This window comes from Vipera ursinii (genome assembly GCF_947247035.1).
Source record: "Vipera ursinii genome assembly, chromosome: 8".
In the NCBI taxonomy this organism is placed as follows: Eukaryota; Metazoa; Chordata; class Lepidosauria; order Squamata; family Viperidae; genus Vipera; species Vipera ursinii.
In genome coordinates this window covers 1859553-1879042 of record NC_139519.1, presented here as the reverse complement: position 1 = coordinate 1879042, position 19490 = coordinate 1859553, and the positions used below count along the sequence as shown (strand labels likewise).

The following is a 19490-nucleotide window of genomic DNA, read 5'->3' as shown; positions in this document are numbered from 1 at the left end:
CTATCATAGTGGATCCCTTGTTGTTTAAAAGAATAACTTGTGGGACTTAAGATACAAAAAGTTAAGAATCCCTGCCTTAATTCTAGCTCCATTTTGTGATGTTGGCTATGAAAGTTATTGGTCCTACAAAATCAACCAGGCAGACACTCAAATTACATGAACTGGTACTCAAGGTAAACTTCAAAAGGACACATTAATGGGACAATTATTGTACAGGTAAGTGAATATGGTAATACACTGCTACACAAACATTACGTTTTCAAAGCCATTAAAACTATTAATAATCCTACAATGCTGGGATTTATAGTGGGAGCTGAACTTCAACTAAATACAATTAATAGATGGATTTTAAACAAACACCAGGCCATATAAAGTGTCAGGTCCCTGTTTAATACTCTCTCTGCTGGAAAATGTTTGTGAAGTTTTAGATGTAAAGCTGATGGCACCTCCTTCAGCAGCAATGACTTCAATGAAATACTTTTGTATTTACTAATCAATCCCATATATCGACATGGAGATTTTGACCCATTCCTCATTACAGAATTGCTTTAACACGCTGCTATTTTGGGTTGTTTTGCTTCATATCAGGCCACAACATTTCATAAACATTTAAATTATAGGGCTGGAAGGGACCTCAGGGTTTTTTTAGTCTAGCCCCTTGTTCAAGCAGGAGACCTTATGCCATTCCAGACAAATTTATTTATTTATTTTAATCCCATTTATATCCCGCCCTTCTCCGAAGACTCAAGGGGGCTTACAATTTAAGTACAAACCAATGTGCTTAGCAATAGCCTTCATTCTATGTATATGCCTGCTTTATTAGGGCTTTTGGGCCCCCCCAAGCGGCATTATTACAAAGTCAGCTTATTGCCCCCAACAATCTGGGTCCTCATGATTGTCCAATCTCTTCTTAAAACCCTCTAGTGATGGAGCACCCATACAACGTCTGAATGAAGCTGTTCTACTGATTAACTGTTCTGTCAGGACATTTCTCCTCAGTTCTAGATCAGTTCTCTCCTTGATTACTTCCCACCCATTGCTTCTTGTCCTGCCTTTCTGGAGACAAATTCCTTGCGTGCCTAATCACATTTGGCCAATAAAATATTCTATTTCTTTTTCAATTTGTATTCCATTCCATTAAGTGGTACTATCACTTCTCATGATCTTGATGCTATTCCTCTTTTGATGCAGTTAGTGTTTCAGTTTGCCCATCCTCAAATGCAAAATTTATTCTGTTTCAGTCTTTCTGTTGTAGTTTATTTATGCATTCAGGATATTTGGCTGATTCACATATGTTTAAGCTTTGATCTAAAGATGGATACCATACAACTCTCTAGCATTCTCTGGTACAATTCAAAATGTATTATTCACTCAAAAACAGCAAGCCAGTAGGTCCCAAAGCTGCAAAGTAGCCTCATATCATAATATCCGGATGAAGCGTTTGATTTTCCTGCAAATGTTTCTCATTAATACCAGCAGTTTTATTTCACTTGTTCTGTTCCAATGGTCTACTAGATCATCTTAGTACATTTTGGCAAACTTGAGTTGGGTATTTATGTGCTTTGTGGAAGGGAGTGGCTTTCTTTTTCACAATCTCTTATAACAGGACTGATAGGCTGCTTATCCTGTGTGATTCCAGGTGGCTTACAACAACCCATGAAAACATGGCTAAAAGCAGCCCCCAGCTTAACCCCCCCCGGTAGCCCAATGCCCAGGGAAGGCCCAGGACATCGCCCTCTGGAAGGCTACAAGGGCAGGGATCCCTTGGCTCTCGGCTGTCCCCAAGGGTTGGGAACTGAAAAGGCACACCTTTGGGGCCCCATCCCTTGCGGAAGGAGCCCCGGGGCATGCCCACCCTACCTTATCTAGTAGAGTAGGCAAACGCTCTCAGGGAAAGGTGGTCCTGCAAGTAACGTGGCCCTGTGCCACTTGGGCTCTAAAGGCGGTAACCAGCATCCTGAATCCTACCCAGAAAGCAAATGTGAGCGCAGCTTATGCAGCAAATGTGAGCGCAGCTTATGCAGCACTCGGGTTACTCAGGTGACCTGTGGGGCCCCCAAGCTGCATGTGCTGCATATTCTTAACCAGTTGGAGCAGCACCTAAACAGCATTCCTGGGCTGGCCTGGGGCATATTTAATTAGATATCATTAGCATGTAGAAACAGGGACGCGGTGGCTCAGTGGGTTAGGACGCTGAGCCTGTGGATCAGATCGGCAGTTTGGTGGGTCGAATCCCGAGTGCCGCGTAACAGAGTGAGCGCCTGTTACTTGTCCCAGCTTTTGCCAACCTAGCACATAAAAATGCAAGTAGAAAAATAGGGACCACTACAGTGGGAAGGTAACAGCGTTCCGTGCGCCTTTGGCGTCTAGTCACGCCGGCCACATGACCACGGAGACGTCCTCGGACAAGCGCTGGTTCTTCGGCTTTGAAACGAAGATGAGCACCAGCCCCTAGAGTCAGAAATGACTAGCACGCATGTGCGGGGGGAACCTTTACCTTTACTTAGCATGTAGAAATGACTTGTCCAGTGTTTTTCTTAAGGAAGACTCAACAACTGACATGGGACAATATAAGTGGCCTGAGGACCTTTTCCCATTATTTTGGAGTCCTCTGAGATCTCCTCAAATATTGCATGCTTTGCAGTTGATTTTTACTTGAAGACCAATCATTAGAAGAATAAGTCATTGTATTTTCTCTGCTTTTACATTACCAACCTGATCGTCAATTCTGATCTCTTTGGCAATATTTTCATCCTTCCAATCTCAGAAGCCTGGCTAGATAACTTAAAATGCTCCAAAATTATCTTATTTTCATGTATTTATGAAAAGTGTTGCTAATTCACAAATTACTGACAAAGAGTTTCCAACTTTCAGAAGTACATGGAGGTGTACATCTTTCAGCTAAATAGTCTTTGCTGATATTCCAAACAAAGAAAAGAAAGCAGCAATTCAGAGCAAAGATAGATCAACACTGACTCAGTGACCTGAAGTTGTGGAAATCATTGCCATTGAAAGGGTAATTAGTTCATCAATGAGTAAAGATAATCCAGTAAAGAATATACCTTAAGTCTCTTGAACTGAGCTTTGTCTCGCTAAGGGAATGTTGGTACTTTACAATGCAAAAAAATAAAAAAATGGTAGAAAGAAATTATATGTTAGTCCACGAGTGTGGTAATTCTCCAAAAAATAGAACAAAATGGGGTCAGATTTGCTATAGCATGAGTTAGGAAAAGAAAAATCAAGTTGCTCTGCCAAAGTACTGTATTTTGATGGGAAGGTAGCAGTTCAGAAGCCTACCAGATTAAAAAGAAATACTTTTCTTTACATACTTTATCTGCTTTCTATATCTTGTTTCAATGAGCACCATTTTTAAACAACTGAGTCAATGGGATAAGGAAGCTGGTGGGCACTATGTGGTATTTACAGAAGCACTGGTGTACCATTAATTTGCGTGCTTTGTGCTCTTAAATTTGTGTAATTTAGTGTAGCTGAAATACTTGCCATAAGGCATTATGTCCATTTTAAGAAATGCCCTCAGTCTGAATTTTATATACAATTATTATAGTAAATATAAGACCCAGTTTGGTAGTCCTTGCTTAACAACTACCTGTTTACTGACAATTCAAAGTTATTACAGTGCTGCAAAAGAAACTGTATGACCAGTCTTGCACTTATAACCATTTCAGTGTCCTTGCACACAAACAAAATCAAGGTTCAGGCCATTAATGACCATTGGAGTGTCCGGCGGTCATGTGACTGCCATTTGCACACTTCACAGACAGCTTCCTATTGACAAGCAAAGTCAATAGAGAAGCTGGGAATAAAATCACAAGTTGCAATCACCTGATGTCTCATTTAATAATCATGTTGCTTAGCAATGGAGTTGCGGGTCTCAACTGTGGCTCTGTGAGGGCTACCTGTAGTATTTAAGGCACCAGGCAAGAAACTAGGAGACTGTGAGGTCTAGCTTTGTAGAAATAGTACAAATACTGCAATCTCAAATACTATGTAAGTTAAATCATTGCTGAAGCTTTTCAAGACTGGACAACTATTTGTCTAGAACGGTATAAGGCAGACATGTCAAACTCGCGACGTCACATGACATTGCACAACGTATTGGGAATGTTTTGCCATTGCCGGCAATGGGGTGGGCACGGCTTCCATGTGAGGTGTCTGGCCTGCAGGACAGCAGTTTGACACCCCTGGTATAAGGGCTCCTGCTTTGGGCAGGGGGTTGGACTAGAAGACCTCAAATGTCCTTTTTAGCCTTATGATTCTATGATTCTCTGTGTCATTCTTTCTCAGTCCTAAGGAGCTGGCGTGACAAACCACTTCTGAATTCTCGCCAAGAAAATTCTTGCAGGGTCCAGGCAGGAGTCTATACTGAGAACGCACATGGGCAAATATAAAAGGAAAAAGGAATAACATTGCCACAGGCATATATTACAAACCACTCAACCAAGAGGAAGAAATAGATTATCTATTTGCTATTCAGTTAGTTAAGGTGTGCAGGAAACACTCTACAGGGGTAATGGGGAATTTTAACTACCCTGACATCAACTGGGAGACAAACTCTGCACCTAGTGGGAGATCAAACAGGTTCCTGATGAACCTAGCAGACAATTTTGTCTCCCAAAAAGGTAGAGGAGGGAACTAGAGGATCAGCTATATCGGACTTAATTCTCACTAACAGAGATGAAATGATAGAAGGGGTTGAAGTTGTGGGAACTTAGGGGGAGAGTGACCATGTTATATTGGATTCAACATAATGCAAGTTCAAGAAATAGAACAAAATCAAACTAGAATTTTGGACTTTAGAAGACCTGATTGCAATAAACTTAAGAGAGAGCTTAGGAAGGATTCCATGGGTAAAATTCTAAAGGGCATAGCAACTCAAGAGCTTTGGGAAATTCTGAAAAATAAGATAATTAAAGTCCAGTCTAATACAATACCACTGAGAAAGAAAAATAAGTTACCTCAGACAAAACCAGCATGGTTGCATAAAGAGCTCTGATAAACTGAGACAAAAAGGACAAGTACAAAAAAATAGAGAGATACATAACTAAAATAGAATATCAGCAAATAGCCCAAATCTGCAAGAACAAATTCAGGGAAGGTAAGGCTCAGAATAAACTAAGACTTGCAACAAATGTCAAAAATAATAATAAAAAGTTTTTCCAGCATATAAAAAACAAAAAGTCTAGAAACAATTGGTTCACTAATGGAAGAAGATGGCAAAGAGGTGACGTGTAGCAGGGAGAAAGCAGAAGTATTGCTTTATGCAAAAAGAAAATATAATACAACTTATCAAAAACAGCACCCTAGGAGACAGATTAGGAATACAAATCAAAGTTGCCAAGAATATGGTAAGAAAACACTCATCCATCCTAGATGAGTTTTTTTAAATTCCATTTATATCCCGCCCTTCTCTGAAGACTCAGGGTGGCTTACAAGCTTAGCAGTAGCCTTCATTCTATGTTTAAAACAACAGGACCAGAGGGACTGCATCCCAGAATTCTGGAGAAGCTGGCAGACGTGATCTTAGAACCACTGAACCATATCTTTCAAAGAGCCTGGAGCATCAGGGAACTACCAGAGGACTGGAAAATGGTGGATGTAATTCCCATCTTCAAACACGGGGGAAAAAATGGATCCAGGAAACTACTGATCTATCAGCCTGACATCTATACCTGGAAAGATTCTGGAAAAGATAATCAAGCAACGAATGAACATGGGTTTGTCAAAAACAGATCATGCCAGACAAATCTTATTGCATTCTTTGACAAAGTGACAAAATTAGTGGACCAGCAAAATTCTGTGGATATAATTTATTTAGACTTCCATAAGGCATTTGACAAAGTAGACCACAACCTACCTCTTGGTGAGATTGAAAAATGTGTGACAGGATCACCACCAGATGGATTTAAAACTGGCTAAGTACACTCAATGTGTTGTCATCAATGGAACTACATCTAAATGGAAGGAAGCATGCAGTGGGCTACCTAAAGATTCTGCCTTAGGCCCGGTATTCTTCAACATCTTCCTAAACGATTTAGCTAAGGGAATAGAAGAGGTATTCATTAAATTTATCAACAACAGCAACGGAGTGTGTGTGTGTGTAAGATTTTCCTCCTCATGCCATCTATCTACTGAACACCTAATTCTCACACTGCTGTGTAATGTCTATGCATATTTCCCCATGTAGTATGGCTGTAGTATTATCACTTATCCTTATCTTTACTACTTCACTACTGATACTATGATGATGATGATGATGATTCTGTTGCTTTGCATGTACATTGAAAGCTATTGCACCAGAGACAAATACCTTGTGTGTCTAATCACACTTGGCCAGATGAAGTATCCTATTCCTATTCCATTCTAATGTTTAGTAAGACCGTACTTGGAATATTGCATCCAGTTTTGGTCATCACAATACGAAAAAGATGTTGAGACTCTTGAAAGAATGCAGAGAAGAGCAACAAAGATGATTAGGATGCTGGAGGATAAAACATATGATGAACAGTTGCAGGAACTGGGTATGTCTAGTCCAATGAAGAGAAGGACTAGGGGTGACATGATAGCAGTCTTCCATGATAGCAGATATTTGAGGGTTTGCCACAGAGAACAGGGGGTCAACCTATTCTCCAAAGCACCTGAGGGTAGGACAAGAAGAAACAGATGGAAACTTATCATGCAGAGATCCAACCTACAACTAAGAAGAAATTTCCTCACAGTGAGAACAATTAATCAATGGAACAGCTTGCCTTCAGAAACTGTGGATGCTCCATCACTGGAGGTTTTCAAGAAGAGACTGGACAACGATGTTCCTGCCAGAAGCCATCGAAAAGTGTGACAAATACTGTTTCAGATCCATGCCTGGGTCTGAAACTGTTTCATTCAGGATCCGCTGAGGGTGCTGTGTGACCATCTTCTCCACCACCTTCCCTAAAAAAGGAAGGCTGATAGTGGATGAGAATCCTCTACAGCTTTCTAACCCAGCAGCCTAAACTTATTGGCCAAAAACCTGCAAACCCACATCCAACTTTTATGCGATGGAACAATGTATTTATTAATCTTTGTAACTAGGTTTTGTCCAACAGTATTTAAAGCAACTTACACTAACCCATCATTATTTTTAAGGAAGGCAACTGGACTTTGTTTTTTTCCTTAAAAAGATTTCGTGAAACATTTGCGAAATGTTTTCAAGGAAAAAACCAAAAAAGTCCAACTGCCATTTGAAAAAGCACCTTTGGGACAACCTTAACCTGGATGACTGAGAATCTCCATAGACATTTTTAAGGAAAAAATCTGACATAAGAATTTTCAGAGCCTCAAAGTTCTGAAGCCGTGGCCTTCCAATGAGGCCTCTTGCCTACAGAGAATAGCAGAAATGCTGATGAGCCATTGGCACGAATATCCAGAAGGGGGACTGTGGCAAACTTTTTATTCACGGCCTTTGGCACCAAAGCACAATCGCCGACCAAGCTCGCAAGCCTGAGAGAAGATCCTTCTTAATGACCGACAGTAGGACAGGCAACTGGTATGAGTACAGGTAGTCCTCGACTTACGACCACAATGAGTCCAACCTTTATGCAGCTGAGCGAGACGTTTGTTCATTGAGTTTTGCTCCATTTTTACGACCTTTCTGGCCACAGTTGCTAAGTGAATCACTGTAGTTGTTAAGTTAGTAACGTGGTTGTTAAGCGAACCTGGCTTCCCTACTGACTTTACTTTCAGCTTGATCCGAGGGGGAACTGACCGCCCTCATATTGGGGGCCAGGGGCAGGAGGAAAGCGGAGACTTACAGCAACGAGACGCCTCTCCAGCACCGACCGGAGGGGGGTGGCGAGGAAGGCAAGGGGGTAGCCCCAAGCAACCGAGAAGGGCCTCTGCACCAGATCGCTCCCCTTCGGGGCCGCCAGCTTCCACCCAGGAGAGAAGGGCCGCCTTCTGCTCCCCCCTCCATTCTTTCGCCTCGCCACCCGGGGCCACGTGGGGAGCAGGGGAACCCCGGGCATCGGCCAGGCCCACCTGCCCGGGTCCAAAGCCAGCGCCGAGCCGCCTCGCAGCCCCATCGGACAGGGGAGCTCGGGCTCCCGGCGAAACCGACCTCGAGGCGGAATTTCCCGACCAGCCGCGTCAGGGACGAAACGTGCGGCGAGAAGCGGTTCGCACGCCGACTGCTGGCGGGCTAAAAGGCGGGACCCCTTTCCGGAGGACGCGGGAGGGCCGGCGGGGCCCCTCACCCGGCAGAGGGACGCAGGCAGCGCTCCTTCCGCTTCTCGCTGCGGATCCCGGCCGTGGGCGGCCCGTCCGGCGCCCCCCGCCCCCCGGCGCCCCCCGAGACCGGCTCCCGCGCCCGCCAGAGACGACCCGGGCCTGCCCCGCGCGCGCCCCCCGGGCTCGGAAAGGACAGCGCGCCCCCGGCCCTCGAGTGGGCGCCGCGCCGGCCTTAAATCCGCCCGCTCGGGCCCCGGGTGGCGGCCTGCGAAGCGGCGGCGGCGAGCGCGCCGCGGGCCCCTCCGCCTCACCTGCACATGATCCGCCATTTTGCTCCATTCATGTTCTGCTCCGCCGCCGCCGCCACCGCCGCCGCCTCCCCCTCCCGCAGGCGACCTAGGCAAGGTTCCTGCGCGTGCGCGCGTCCGGCGGCCTCCCCACGCATTCGGCGTAAGGGATCCCCGAGCGCCAGAGGCCGCGCTGCGGCGCGTGCGTTTGGAGAATAGCGCGGCTAAGTGCAGCGGCGTAAGAGGGCCGGTCGCGCGGCAGCGACGTCGCCTGACGCGCAGGGGGAGGCGAAGGGGAGGAGCCGAGCTGTGTTTACTTGTTTCTTAAAGGGCCCGCGCGGCCCGGGTGGAAGCGCGGCGGAGCCTCTGAGGGAGCCGAGCGGGCGGCGGCCGAGGCGGGCGGGGAACGGGGCGAAGGGAGCCCAGGCGCGGGGCTGGGGAAGGTGGCCGGCGCCCCGGCCGTTGGGCGGCCCGAGAGCCCAACTCGCCAGGCCCGGGCGGAGCTGCGGGGCGGCCTCGTGACGGACAAGCGGCGGAGAGCGAAGCGGCGCTTTCCGCCAAGGGAAGCCGCTTGAACGGAGGGACGACTCGGCTTCCCTCCCCGCGCCGCGGCCGCCGTTGGGGGAGAGGCCCGGCTGAGGCCGACGCTTCCGTTCTCCGCCTTCGTCGGGCGCGAGCTAAAACACCGGGAGAGCCGCTCCCGCCGCCCGCCTGGAGCAGCGGCGGTGCGACCCTGAAACGACGGCCGGTCGGGCGCCCCGCATCGGCCCTGCGGAGGCTTGGCGACCCTGGCTTCCCTGTCGCCCGGAAGCAGGCGGCGTCGTGGGGCGTCTCGGCCGGTGCGGCACCGGCCCGTGCACGTTGCTGTAAGGTAAGCCTTTGGTGTTTCTTTTGCAAGGGAGCGAGCGGCGGCTCTGCGTTCTCTCTGAAAGCGATAGGAACGTGCAAAATAATGCACTCTTGCCTGCTTTTTGTGTGTTTTCCATTATGAACAGATAACCAAATGCAGAAAACCACAATACGTAGTAGTATTATTTCAGTGGACGTAGCTCGCTACATCCTATCCTGACTGGTACTATTTAGACAGGATATTAGCTTGCCATTGAAACGGAGAGGAGCCCCTAGAGTTGGAAACGACTAGCACGCCTGTGCGGGGGAACCTTTACCTTTACCTTTTACGTAGCCCTAGTGGCTGTTTTTGATCTAGGAAATTTATTTTTATTGTATTTCAACTTTTTGAGATTTTGAGATTGACCTAGATTACTGTACATTATCCAAAACACACATTTGCTTAAATGCCGGGGTGGATAATCAGATTTTTTAAAATTTAAATTGGATTTTTTAAAATCAAATTTATTTTAATAAAATGTTTTTGGAGTAAAAATCTAAATATAGTTTCCATTTAAGATACATTAATAATTTACTTTATTCAGCATGAAATGGAGCTTAGTTATGTAGCATGAGGCTGTATAATCTGCAATATTTACATTTTTGGTAAACTTATTCAATATATCCAAGCTTTATAAGCTGAGATAACATGCACTGCATTGATGCATTCACACAATTTCACAGTAACCATGAGATAAATCATAAAGCAAAGTTCAGGAATATTCTTTTATCCCATTGTTTTGCAAATCTGTATACACTACAAACTGTATGATTGTTTGAAGAAAAAGACATCTATACCAGGCTCTGAGTGTTTTAATTAAATAAAAGAATTTGAGTAGTTCTCCAACTATCGTGTAAGACCTGGTCTTGAATTATTTTTGCCTCCAAAAGAGGCATTAGGTCTTATTTTGGGGGTATGTCTTATAGTTTTTGTGCCTCGCCTCTTGGTGGCGGCACGAACAGCACCGTCCATCAGACGCTTGCGTGGCTGCCAACCCACTTGTGCTGCGGCCACTTGTGGCAGGAGCCGCATGGTGGAGCAGTGGGCTAATGCCTCCTTAAGTAACACCAGCTGCCTCAAGGTTGACTCAGCCTTCCATCCTTCTGAGGTAGGTAAAATGAGGACCCAGATTGTTGGGGGCAATTAAGCTGACTTTGTAATAATGCCGCTTGGGGGTGTGTGTGAAAGCCCTAATAAGCAGGCATATACATAGAATGAAGGCTACTGCTAAGCTTGTAAGCCGCCCTGAGTCTTCGGAGAAGGGCGGGATATAAAATGGAATTAAAAAAAAAATGCTGCCGCCACCACAAGGAGGCATGGCAGGTGGAGTGGGTGGAGCTGCCCCATGCACCCCGCACCCACTTACTTCAGGGCCCCACCAGCCAGGCCATTCCTTGCTCGGCGACCTTCCCTTTCACTCCCCTCCCGAGCCAGACTGCCATGCTACGAAGAATGGGCGGGGTAGGCCCGGTCCCCCTCCACCGTTTTGGAGCCAGGCGGAAGTGACAGCGAAAGGTTCCGCTGAAGTTTGTGGGACTAAAAAAGTTCAGTCAGACCTTCCAACTTCTGGCGAGATCTTTTTTTTTTCCGCAAGAAGGTGTGACTGAACTTAGTCCCACAAACTCTGTTCCCCTGCAGCAGAGCTGGGAAGCAGATTAGTGAAGAAATGCTTTCGTGAAGAGAGAGGAGCTGGCCAGTGATGTGCCAAACTATACAGCAGTACCGGGAGGAGAAGCGGCTCCCCTCCCACTTCTCCATTCTCTCCAGTGGCGGAGGCAGGTGGCAGGGGAGGCTTGTGCCGCCCAGTCACGGCGCAAGCCACGGGAGAGTTGGTGGAGTAGGAGGAGGCGGCTGCTGCCGGGCAGGTGATCTGTTGGGCAAAGCATAAAGAAAGCCCCTCCAGTGGCAAACCGTGGCAGCGGAGCCTTTTGCTCTCACTCCCCCCTGGTTCCAAAATGGCAGAGGGGGACCGGGCCTATCCCGCCCATCCTCCGTAGCATGGCAGTCCGGCTCAGGAGGGGAGTGAAAGGGAAGGTCGCCAAGCAAGAAATGGTCTGGCTGGGGGGGGGGCTGAAGTAACCAGGTGTGGGGGGCAGCTCCACCCCTCCCCCACCCACCTTGCTTCATGGTGGCAGTGGCATGACACCCGCTCCCTTGCCCCATTGCGGCAGCGAAGTGGATGGAATGGGCAGGGTCCTAACTAGGGCTTATTTTGGGGGTAGGCCCACCCCCCAAAATCAGGGTAGCTCTTATTTTTGGGGAAAATCCTAGTTTTGGCAGGCAGTGGTGCAGGCTGGGATCTGGGTGGCATAATTGTTTTCCTTTTTTTGGTCATCAAGTTTTTGACAGCTTGCTAGGCCAGGGGTCTTCAAACTTGGCCCTTTTATGACTTGTGGACTTCAACTCCCAGAATTCCTCAGCCAGGCATGCTGGCTGAGGAATTCTGGGAGTTGAAGTCCACAAGTCATAAAAGGGCCAAGTTTGAAGACCCCTGTGCTAGGCGACTGGTGGTACTTGGATATTGCCTTATCCTAAAAGTGGTACAAAGGGTGAAAAGGTTGAAAAGCCCTGCTGTAGAGTACTGTAAAAATCCTATCTTTCTCAAATAGCTGAATCCAGAAAAAAATAATTTGCTTCTTAAATGCTTGAATAGGCCTTCCTTCCTTCCTTCTTTCCTTCTTTCCTTCCTTCCTTCCTTCCTTCCTTCCTTCCTTCCTTCCTTCCTTCCTTTGATTTCTCTGTATAAGCGAGAGTGACTGGATCATCCAGATGGCATCTGTTCTCTATTCTGTGAACTCCTGTTTTTCAACTTTGCAAGCTATTTTTGTGAATTTTTATCCCTTCCTGTGAACCCTGATTTTCCTGATGACTAGAGTGTATGTAGAGTATGGCTTTCACAGTTCACTCTCCCCAGTTGTCAAGAATCAGATGAATAGAATAACATACTTGCACTACCGTATTGTATCCCCCCCCACTCTAACACTGAAGATAGATTATTCTGACACGCTCTCTCTTTCTCTCTCTCCCCAGTACTTATTTTCAGTGGGGATGTCCTCAAGGGAAAAGCAAAAGCTCCAACTTCAGCTAAGGAAGCAAGCAAGAATCAAAGGAAAACCATCCATCTTGATTTGAAGAAGATCATCAAAATGCACAAGGAATGGAAGAAGGAGGACATTCTGGCACAAGAAGTAGGGCTGGCCCATTCCACCATCTCCACCATCCCGAAGGATCAGAGAGGTGATTGAAAGCGCCAGGAATGGATCCTGTTGTAACAAGATACTGAGCAGGGCTCATCCACAAAACAGAAAAAAGCAGCTCGGATTGAAGATTAGATACAAAAGAGGATTGCAGTCCTCATTCAGGCTAAAGGCATCCCCCATCTTTACAACACTGAAGGAAAGAGCAGATGAGGGGTGCAGGGATCCTCAACTTACAACCATAATGGAGTCTACTCATTGTTGTTGTAAGTTATAACAGTCATAATTGGGTCACCCACATGACCAACTTGATTTTACAACCTTTTTTGTGGCATTCATTAAGTGAGTGCTGCCGTTGTTAAGGTACCAATGGTTCGCTATGGGCTAGTTTTGCCAAAAACCAGAAGTAAATGCTGGGTTTGACAAAACTCATAAATGTGGTCATGTTATTGAGATGCTGCAAATGGTTGTAAATGCAGGCCAGTTAGTAAGCACCCACTTTGTCACATGACCACAGGCAGGGTTCTGAATGTCTTGGGAGTGGGGGTCTGTTGGAACTTCAAACTGACACTGAATGACCAGTCATAAGTCAATATTTGGATTTATATTCATTGCCAGCTATGGCTGGTTTAAGTGATTACCAAAGCACACACACATTAGGTGAAGCCACAAGCACTGAGAAAGAAGCTGCTTAACTTTTTCTGGATGAATTTGATAAAGCCATAACAGGAAAGAACTGTTTGCCTGCTTGGGGTATTCTGAAAAAAGGAAATACAAGAAAATCCAGTTGCCTTCTGAAAAAAGCACCTTTGGGACAACCATACCTGGATGTCTAAGAGTCTCCATAGACATTCTGGAAAAAGAAAATGTTAGAGCGCATCTGCCTGCAAAGGGAGCCAAAGCAGCGCCTGGGTATAAAGCATTCAAGGACAGAATAACCTTGTTATTCTGAAGCCATTTCTGGTCCACAAAACAGAATCCCCTCTGTGTTCATTACCAATCCATTCAAAAAGCTTGGATGACACAAGTTCTCTCTGAGAATTGGTTTAGTGGTTGTTTCATATCTCAAGTAAAGAAATAGTGGTTTGACAACAGAATTCCTATTAAAAGCAATCTCCACCCAGATGTAATGGTAATTTATTTACCCCCAAACACTCCCCCCCCTCCCGCCCCCTGTCTCTGTCAGCTTATGTTCCAGGAAGCTATTGCAACATTTGCTGAAGTCGCAGTTGGAGTGGAGAATGAAGCACTTATGTGTGACTTTTGGAAAGTCTGAAAGATCCTCATTTTATCTTGCAGCAGCATGGCAGAATGTTGGTGCAAAATTCAGGCAAGGAATTTTGAAAAACTGTTCAAAAATGTGCTGCTCTTTGAAGGATTTGACCATGACAAAGATTTGCATGAAATAAATTAGGACATCTTGACATTTATAGAATAATTTGATTTAGAGGTTGATGCTGAGAACGTAGACACTATCAGCCAACCAGTGAGGCCATAAAACACCTGAAGCCATACAAGATAAAAAAAATGTGGACAGAGCTGACCCATAGAATTAGACATGATTGAATGGATAGCATTGACATCATAACTGTTGGAAAACATGGATCCAAATATGCAATATTTGGAAAAGTATGTTGTGATACAGATGACATCTTGAAATATTTTAAAATATATGAAGAAAAAATAAGCAATATACACTTGCTGAGTTATTTAGGAAAGTTACTCTTTCCTTAACTCTTCTTCCCTCCCCATCCACAAGAACAGGAGATGGATAATTCTTAAGTTTAAGTTTAAGTTTATTAAATTTTTATACCGCCCTTCTCCCAAAGGACTCAGGGCGGTGAACAGGGCATATAATAAAAAATACAAAAGTACAAAAGTTAAAAAAGAATTAAATTATTGCCCAAAATAAAACAGTAAAAATATACAAATATTAAAACCCTAAGTTAACTCCCCATCAGGCCAGGCCAGCTTGTTCGAATAAATGGGTCTTTAACCCGCGCCGGTTATTTTTTCTTTTTATGACCCTGTAATCCCTTGTTTCAGGGTGTGGTCAGGGCAACTGGAGCTGTTTATTTATTTATTTATTTGTTTGTTTTTATAAACCGCCCTTCTCCCGAGGGTCTCGGGGCGGTGTACAGAATAAGGTAGGTATACAGAATGAACAATAGTGAAAAAACAATAGTAAAAAACAAACTGGGACCCCAATTAGAGCTATCAGGCCAGGCCGGACTGCTGGAACAGGTAAGTTTTTAAGTCGCGCCGGAAGGTGCGGAGGTTGGGGGCCATCCGGATTTCGGTTGGTAAGCTGTTCCAGAGGGCTGGCGCACCCACTGAGAATGCCCTCCCCCTGGGGGCCACCAGCCGACATTCCTTGAGCGGTGGCACCCTGAGGAGGCCCTCTCTGTGGGAGCGCACAGGACGGTGGGGTGCTGACATTGGCAGAAGGTGCTCCCGTAGGTAGTCCGGACCCATGCCATGTAGGGCTTTGTATGTCATTGTTAGCACCTTGAACTTCACACGGAAGGCAACTGGAAGCCAGTGCAGCGCACGGAGGAGAGGTGTGATATGGGAGTATCGGGAGGCTCCCAAGAGTGTCCGTGCCGCTGCACTTTGCACCAGTTGAAGCTTCCGAGTGGATCTCAAGGGCAGCCCCATGTAGAGAGCGTTACAGTAGTCTAGGCGAGAGGTCACAAGAGCATGGGTGACTGTACGTAAGGCATCCAGGTCCAGATAAGGCCGTAATTGGCGAACTAGTCGAACCCGGGAGAAGGCCCCCTTGGTCACAGCTCCTATGTGATCTTCCAGGGAGAGCTGCGAGTCTAGGAGGACACCCAGGTTGCGGGCCCTATCAACAGGGGGTAGTAATTTGTCCCCGATGTTAAGGGATGGGATGTTCTGAGTATCCTGGTTTGCCGGTACGTACAGCCATTCAGTCTTGTCCGGGTTCAGTTGAAGCCTGTTCCTCCCCATCCATTCCCGGACCGCTTTCAGGCAGCGGGACATCACGTCGAGGGCATCACTGATGTTTGGAGTTGAGATGAAAAGCTGGGTGTCATCAGCATACTGATGGTACCCTACTCCAAAGCTGCGAATGATCTCGCCCAGCGGTTTCATGTAGATGTTGAACAGGAGAGGCGAGAGGACCGACCCCTGAGGGACTCCGCAAGCGAGAGGCCTCGGGGTCGACCTCTGTCCCCCTGCCAGCACCGACTGCGAGCGACCCTGGAGAAAGGAGGAGAACCAACGCAGAACCGTGCCTCCCACTCCCAGTCCCCTGAGGCGTCGCAGCAAGATACCATGGTCGATGGTATCGAAAGCCGCCGAGAGGTCTAATAAGACTAGGACAGAGGAATGGCCCCTGTCCCGGGCTCTCCAGAGATCATTTATCAGAGCGACCAATGCCGTCTCCGTGCTGTAGCCCGGCCTGAAGCCCGATTTGTTCAGGTCTAGATAAACCGCTTCATCCAGGATCTGAGGGAGTTGGTGCGCCACCACGCTCTCAACAACCTTCGCAAGGAAGCGAAGATTGGAGACTGGACGAAAGTTATTCAATGAGGATGGGTCCAAGGTGGGCTTCTTGAGGAGAGGTCTCACCACCGCCTCCTTCAAGGCGGTGGGGAAGTGACCCTCACTCAGAGAAGCGGAGATGACCGCCAGGAACCAGCCTCGTGTCCCCTCTCGAGCTGCATATGTCAGCCAGGAAGGGCACGGGTCCAGTAAGCATGTGGAGGAGCTCAACCTCCTCATAATCCTGTCCACTTCCTTAGGAGTCACAGGATCAAATTCCTCCCAGATGACGTCGACAAGACTGTCCATGCCTTGTTCTTCCAGCTCAGCCCAGTTGGAGTCCAGGCCGGTTCGGATCCGAGCAATTTTATCCAGCAGATATTGACCGAATTCCTCGGCTCGACCCTGCAAGGGTTCCTCCCTCACCTCTTGGTTCAGTAGGGAGCGAGTCACCCTGAACAAGGCAGCCGGGCGATTATCTGCGGACGCGATGAGGGTGGAAAAGTAGTTGGATTTTGCCACCCTTATCGCAGCGAGATAAGACCTGGTGAGGATTCTTAATTGCAATCGGTCGGATTCGGATCGACTGGATCTCCAACGGCTCTCTAGGCCCCGTCTCCGACGCTTCATCTCCCGGAGCTCCGCGGTGAACCATGGGGCTCGCTGGGATCTGCGCCGGGTCAGAGGCCGCAAGGGTACAACTCGGTCCAGAGCCTCCGTGGCTGCCTTTTCCCAGGCTTCCACTAAGGCATCCGCCGAGCTGTGAGCAGGGAGTGCATGTGCGTCCCCAAGCGCTGCCTGGAACCTATCAGGGTCCATTAGGCGCCTAGGGCGGTACCATCTGGTTGGCACCGCGCACCCACGGCGGGGGGTGGCAAAGGGGAAGTCTAGCCGCAGGAGGTTTACTGGCCAGATGCCCTTCCTGATGCCTACTTGGAGTTCACAGCAGATATTTTCTCTTTGCGCCCTGATAAACATCTGTCTTGGCCTAGGATTGAACTCTCAAGCTTCAAAGTGGGAGGTGAGCATCTTCACCTCTCATCGTGCTGCTTGCATTATGTATTGTTTCTTAAATGTACATGTTGCCCATTTCACTATCAAATGACTAGCCAGCATATCCAATATTACTCAAGACACAGAAAAAGAGTAACCTGCTGTATTGATCTTTATAGGTACTTGTAAGATCTGATTTTGCATTATTAACTATATTGTAATGCAATATGCCATTATAAAGAGATTTTATAATGTTAAAAATGTACAGGGGTACATTTGAAGGGTAAGAAATTGATTACTGAATTAAAGACAACTTAAGGGGGGGGATTGTTAGCCTTGTCCATCCTGCTGTCCCTCAGAGGTGTCCTAGAATTTCCAGCCATGACGGATTGTGCTCCTTGCCATGGCCCAGGACTGGACCACGCCTGGAGTGCAACCACAGAATTTAATACAATTCTGCTGTTTTACTTTTGAGACCAGTCATCTACTGTGGGAACGGCCAGAATTTGGCCTCCCAAGAATTTGGTTTCTCAGCCTTCAGCTTTCCCAACCCCCCTTAATTGACCTCCACCTGGGTTTATTTTTTATTTATTTTATTTTATTTTATTTTTATACCGTCCTTCTCCCGAAGGACTCAGGGCGGTGTACAGGGCAATACAATAAAATACAATATATAAAAATTTAAAAAATATTAAATACAATAGTCCAATTTAATAAATTACAAAACGTTAAAATACCCCTAAACCCATCAGACCAGGCCGGCTTGTTCAAATAAATATGTTTTTAGGTCACGTCGGAAGGAACGAAGGTCGGGAGCCGTCCGGAGCTCCACCGGTAAACGGTTCCACAGGTCTGGCGCGCCCACAGAGAATGCCCTCCCCCTGGGGGCCGCCAGTCTACACTCTTTCACCGACGGCACCCTAAGGAGGCCCTCTCTGTGGGAGCGCACTGGACGAAGGGAAGTTGATGCCGGCCGCAGGTGCTCCCGTAAGTAACCTGGACCCATGCCATTTAGGGCTTTATAGGTCATAACCAGCACCTTGAATCTTACCTGGAGGACAACTGGAAGCCAATGCAGCTCATGGAGTAGAGGTGTTACATGGGAGTATCGGGTTACAGTGCAGAGCATACTCTCCTGACTCACAGGCAGGCTGGCATGTGGGAGGTTTGGGAAACGCTATAATAAAGCTTTCACATATAGTATCTTGTTTTTGTAATGATTTCATAGGCACCTGAGAAGTTCCAATTATGTATCCTATGTTGTATGAGACTGATGGAGTTTTTTTGTAATGTTGGAGGTGAATAAAAGTTCAGCGGGCAGTGCTCAAGGAGGCTTTTTTGTGGAGACGAGGCTGCCTGGCTGGTTCAGAGCTCTCTATCGACCTGGGTCTGAATTCTGTGCATACCGGCATCTCAGACTAACCAATCTTTTCCATCGTTAACTATGGGGGGTGAGGTGTTACCCCCCGTTGATAGGGCCCGCAACTTGGGTGTCCTCCTGGATTCACGGCTCAGTTTGGAAGATCATATAGGAGCCGTGGCCAGGGGTGCTTTTGCCCAGGTTCGCCTGGTGCTCCAGTTACGGCCCTATCTGAACCGAGATGCCCTACGCACAGTCACCCATGCGCTCGTGACCTCCCGGCTAGACTACTGCAATGCTCTACATGGGGCTGCCCTGAGGACCACTTGGAGGCTTCAGCTGGTGCAGAATGCAGCCGTGCGAGTTGTCATGGGAGTCTCCCGATACTCCCATGTAACACCTTTTCTCCGCGAGCTGCATTGGCTTCCGGTTGCCCTCTGGGTGAGATTCAAGGTGCTGGTGATGACCTATAAAGCCCTAAATGGCATGGGCCCGGATTATCTAAGGGAGCACCTGCTGCCAGTGTCAATTTCCCATTGTTCTGTGCGCTCCCACAGGGAGGGTCTCCTCAGGGTACCGACGGGCGATCCACAGGGGGAGGGCGTTTTCTGTGGGCACGCCTGCCCTATGGAATCAACTGCCAATGGAACTCCGGACTGCCCCCGACCTTCGTTCATTTCGCCGGGACCTAAAAACCTGGCTCTTTGAGCTATCTGGTCTGGACTGAGGGGTTTAATGTATTTAAATTGTGATTTAATTTTTGTGGCTGGACTTAATTTAATTTATTTTAATTTTATATTGGATTGTTTTTAAATTTTGCCTTGTAAACCACCCTGAGTCCTTTGGGAATAGGGCGGTATATAAACCGAATAAATAAATAAATTCCTTTCCCTTTATCTGAATTCTTTTCCCTTCGTCTGAATTCCTTTCCCTTCATCTGAATTTCTTTCTTCTTCAATCTACCTTAGGGACCTGTTCATTTTTCTGTTCATTACATCTAGGGAAATCATAAATTTATTACTTGCACTTCC

General features: G+C 47.0%; 2 protein-coding genes across 5 annotated transcripts in view; one reads left to right on the top strand and one right to left on the bottom strand.

Annotated features, from left to right (window-relative positions):
- The window catches only part of XPO7 (exportin 7), a 70867-nt gene extending 62210 nt beyond the window's left edge, over positions 1 to 8657 (bottom strand). For 2 of the 4 annotated variants that reach the window (XM_083368667.1, XM_083368670.1), the window contains exons 1-2: positions 8535 to 8657; positions 6768 to 6948 (exon numbers count right to left, since the gene is read on the bottom strand). In XM_083368667.1, the coding sequence (XP_083224793.1) occupies positions 6768 to 6791 (24 nt within the window). In that variant the 5' untranslated portion in view covers positions 6792 to 6948; positions 8535 to 8657. The remainder of the gene's footprint in view (positions 1 to 6767; positions 6949 to 8534) is intronic. The other 2 variants (XM_083368668.1, XM_083368669.1) reach the window with 2 other exon arrangements.
- On the top strand, positions 8565 to 18475 carry LOC310644096 (uncharacterized protein; the record flags this gene model as incomplete). Its single annotated transcript, XM_083368868.1, has 5 exons — positions 8565 to 8673; positions 8882 to 9376; positions 10326 to 10507; positions 12430 to 14666; positions 17007 to 18475. 4 exons carry the CDS (start codon positions 8565 to 8567, stop codon positions 12529 to 12531), a joined length of 888 nt encoding a protein of 295 aa, XP_083224994.1. The 3' UTR covers positions 12532 to 14666; positions 17007 to 18475.
- Positions 18476 to 19490: the final 1015 nt, after the last annotated feature.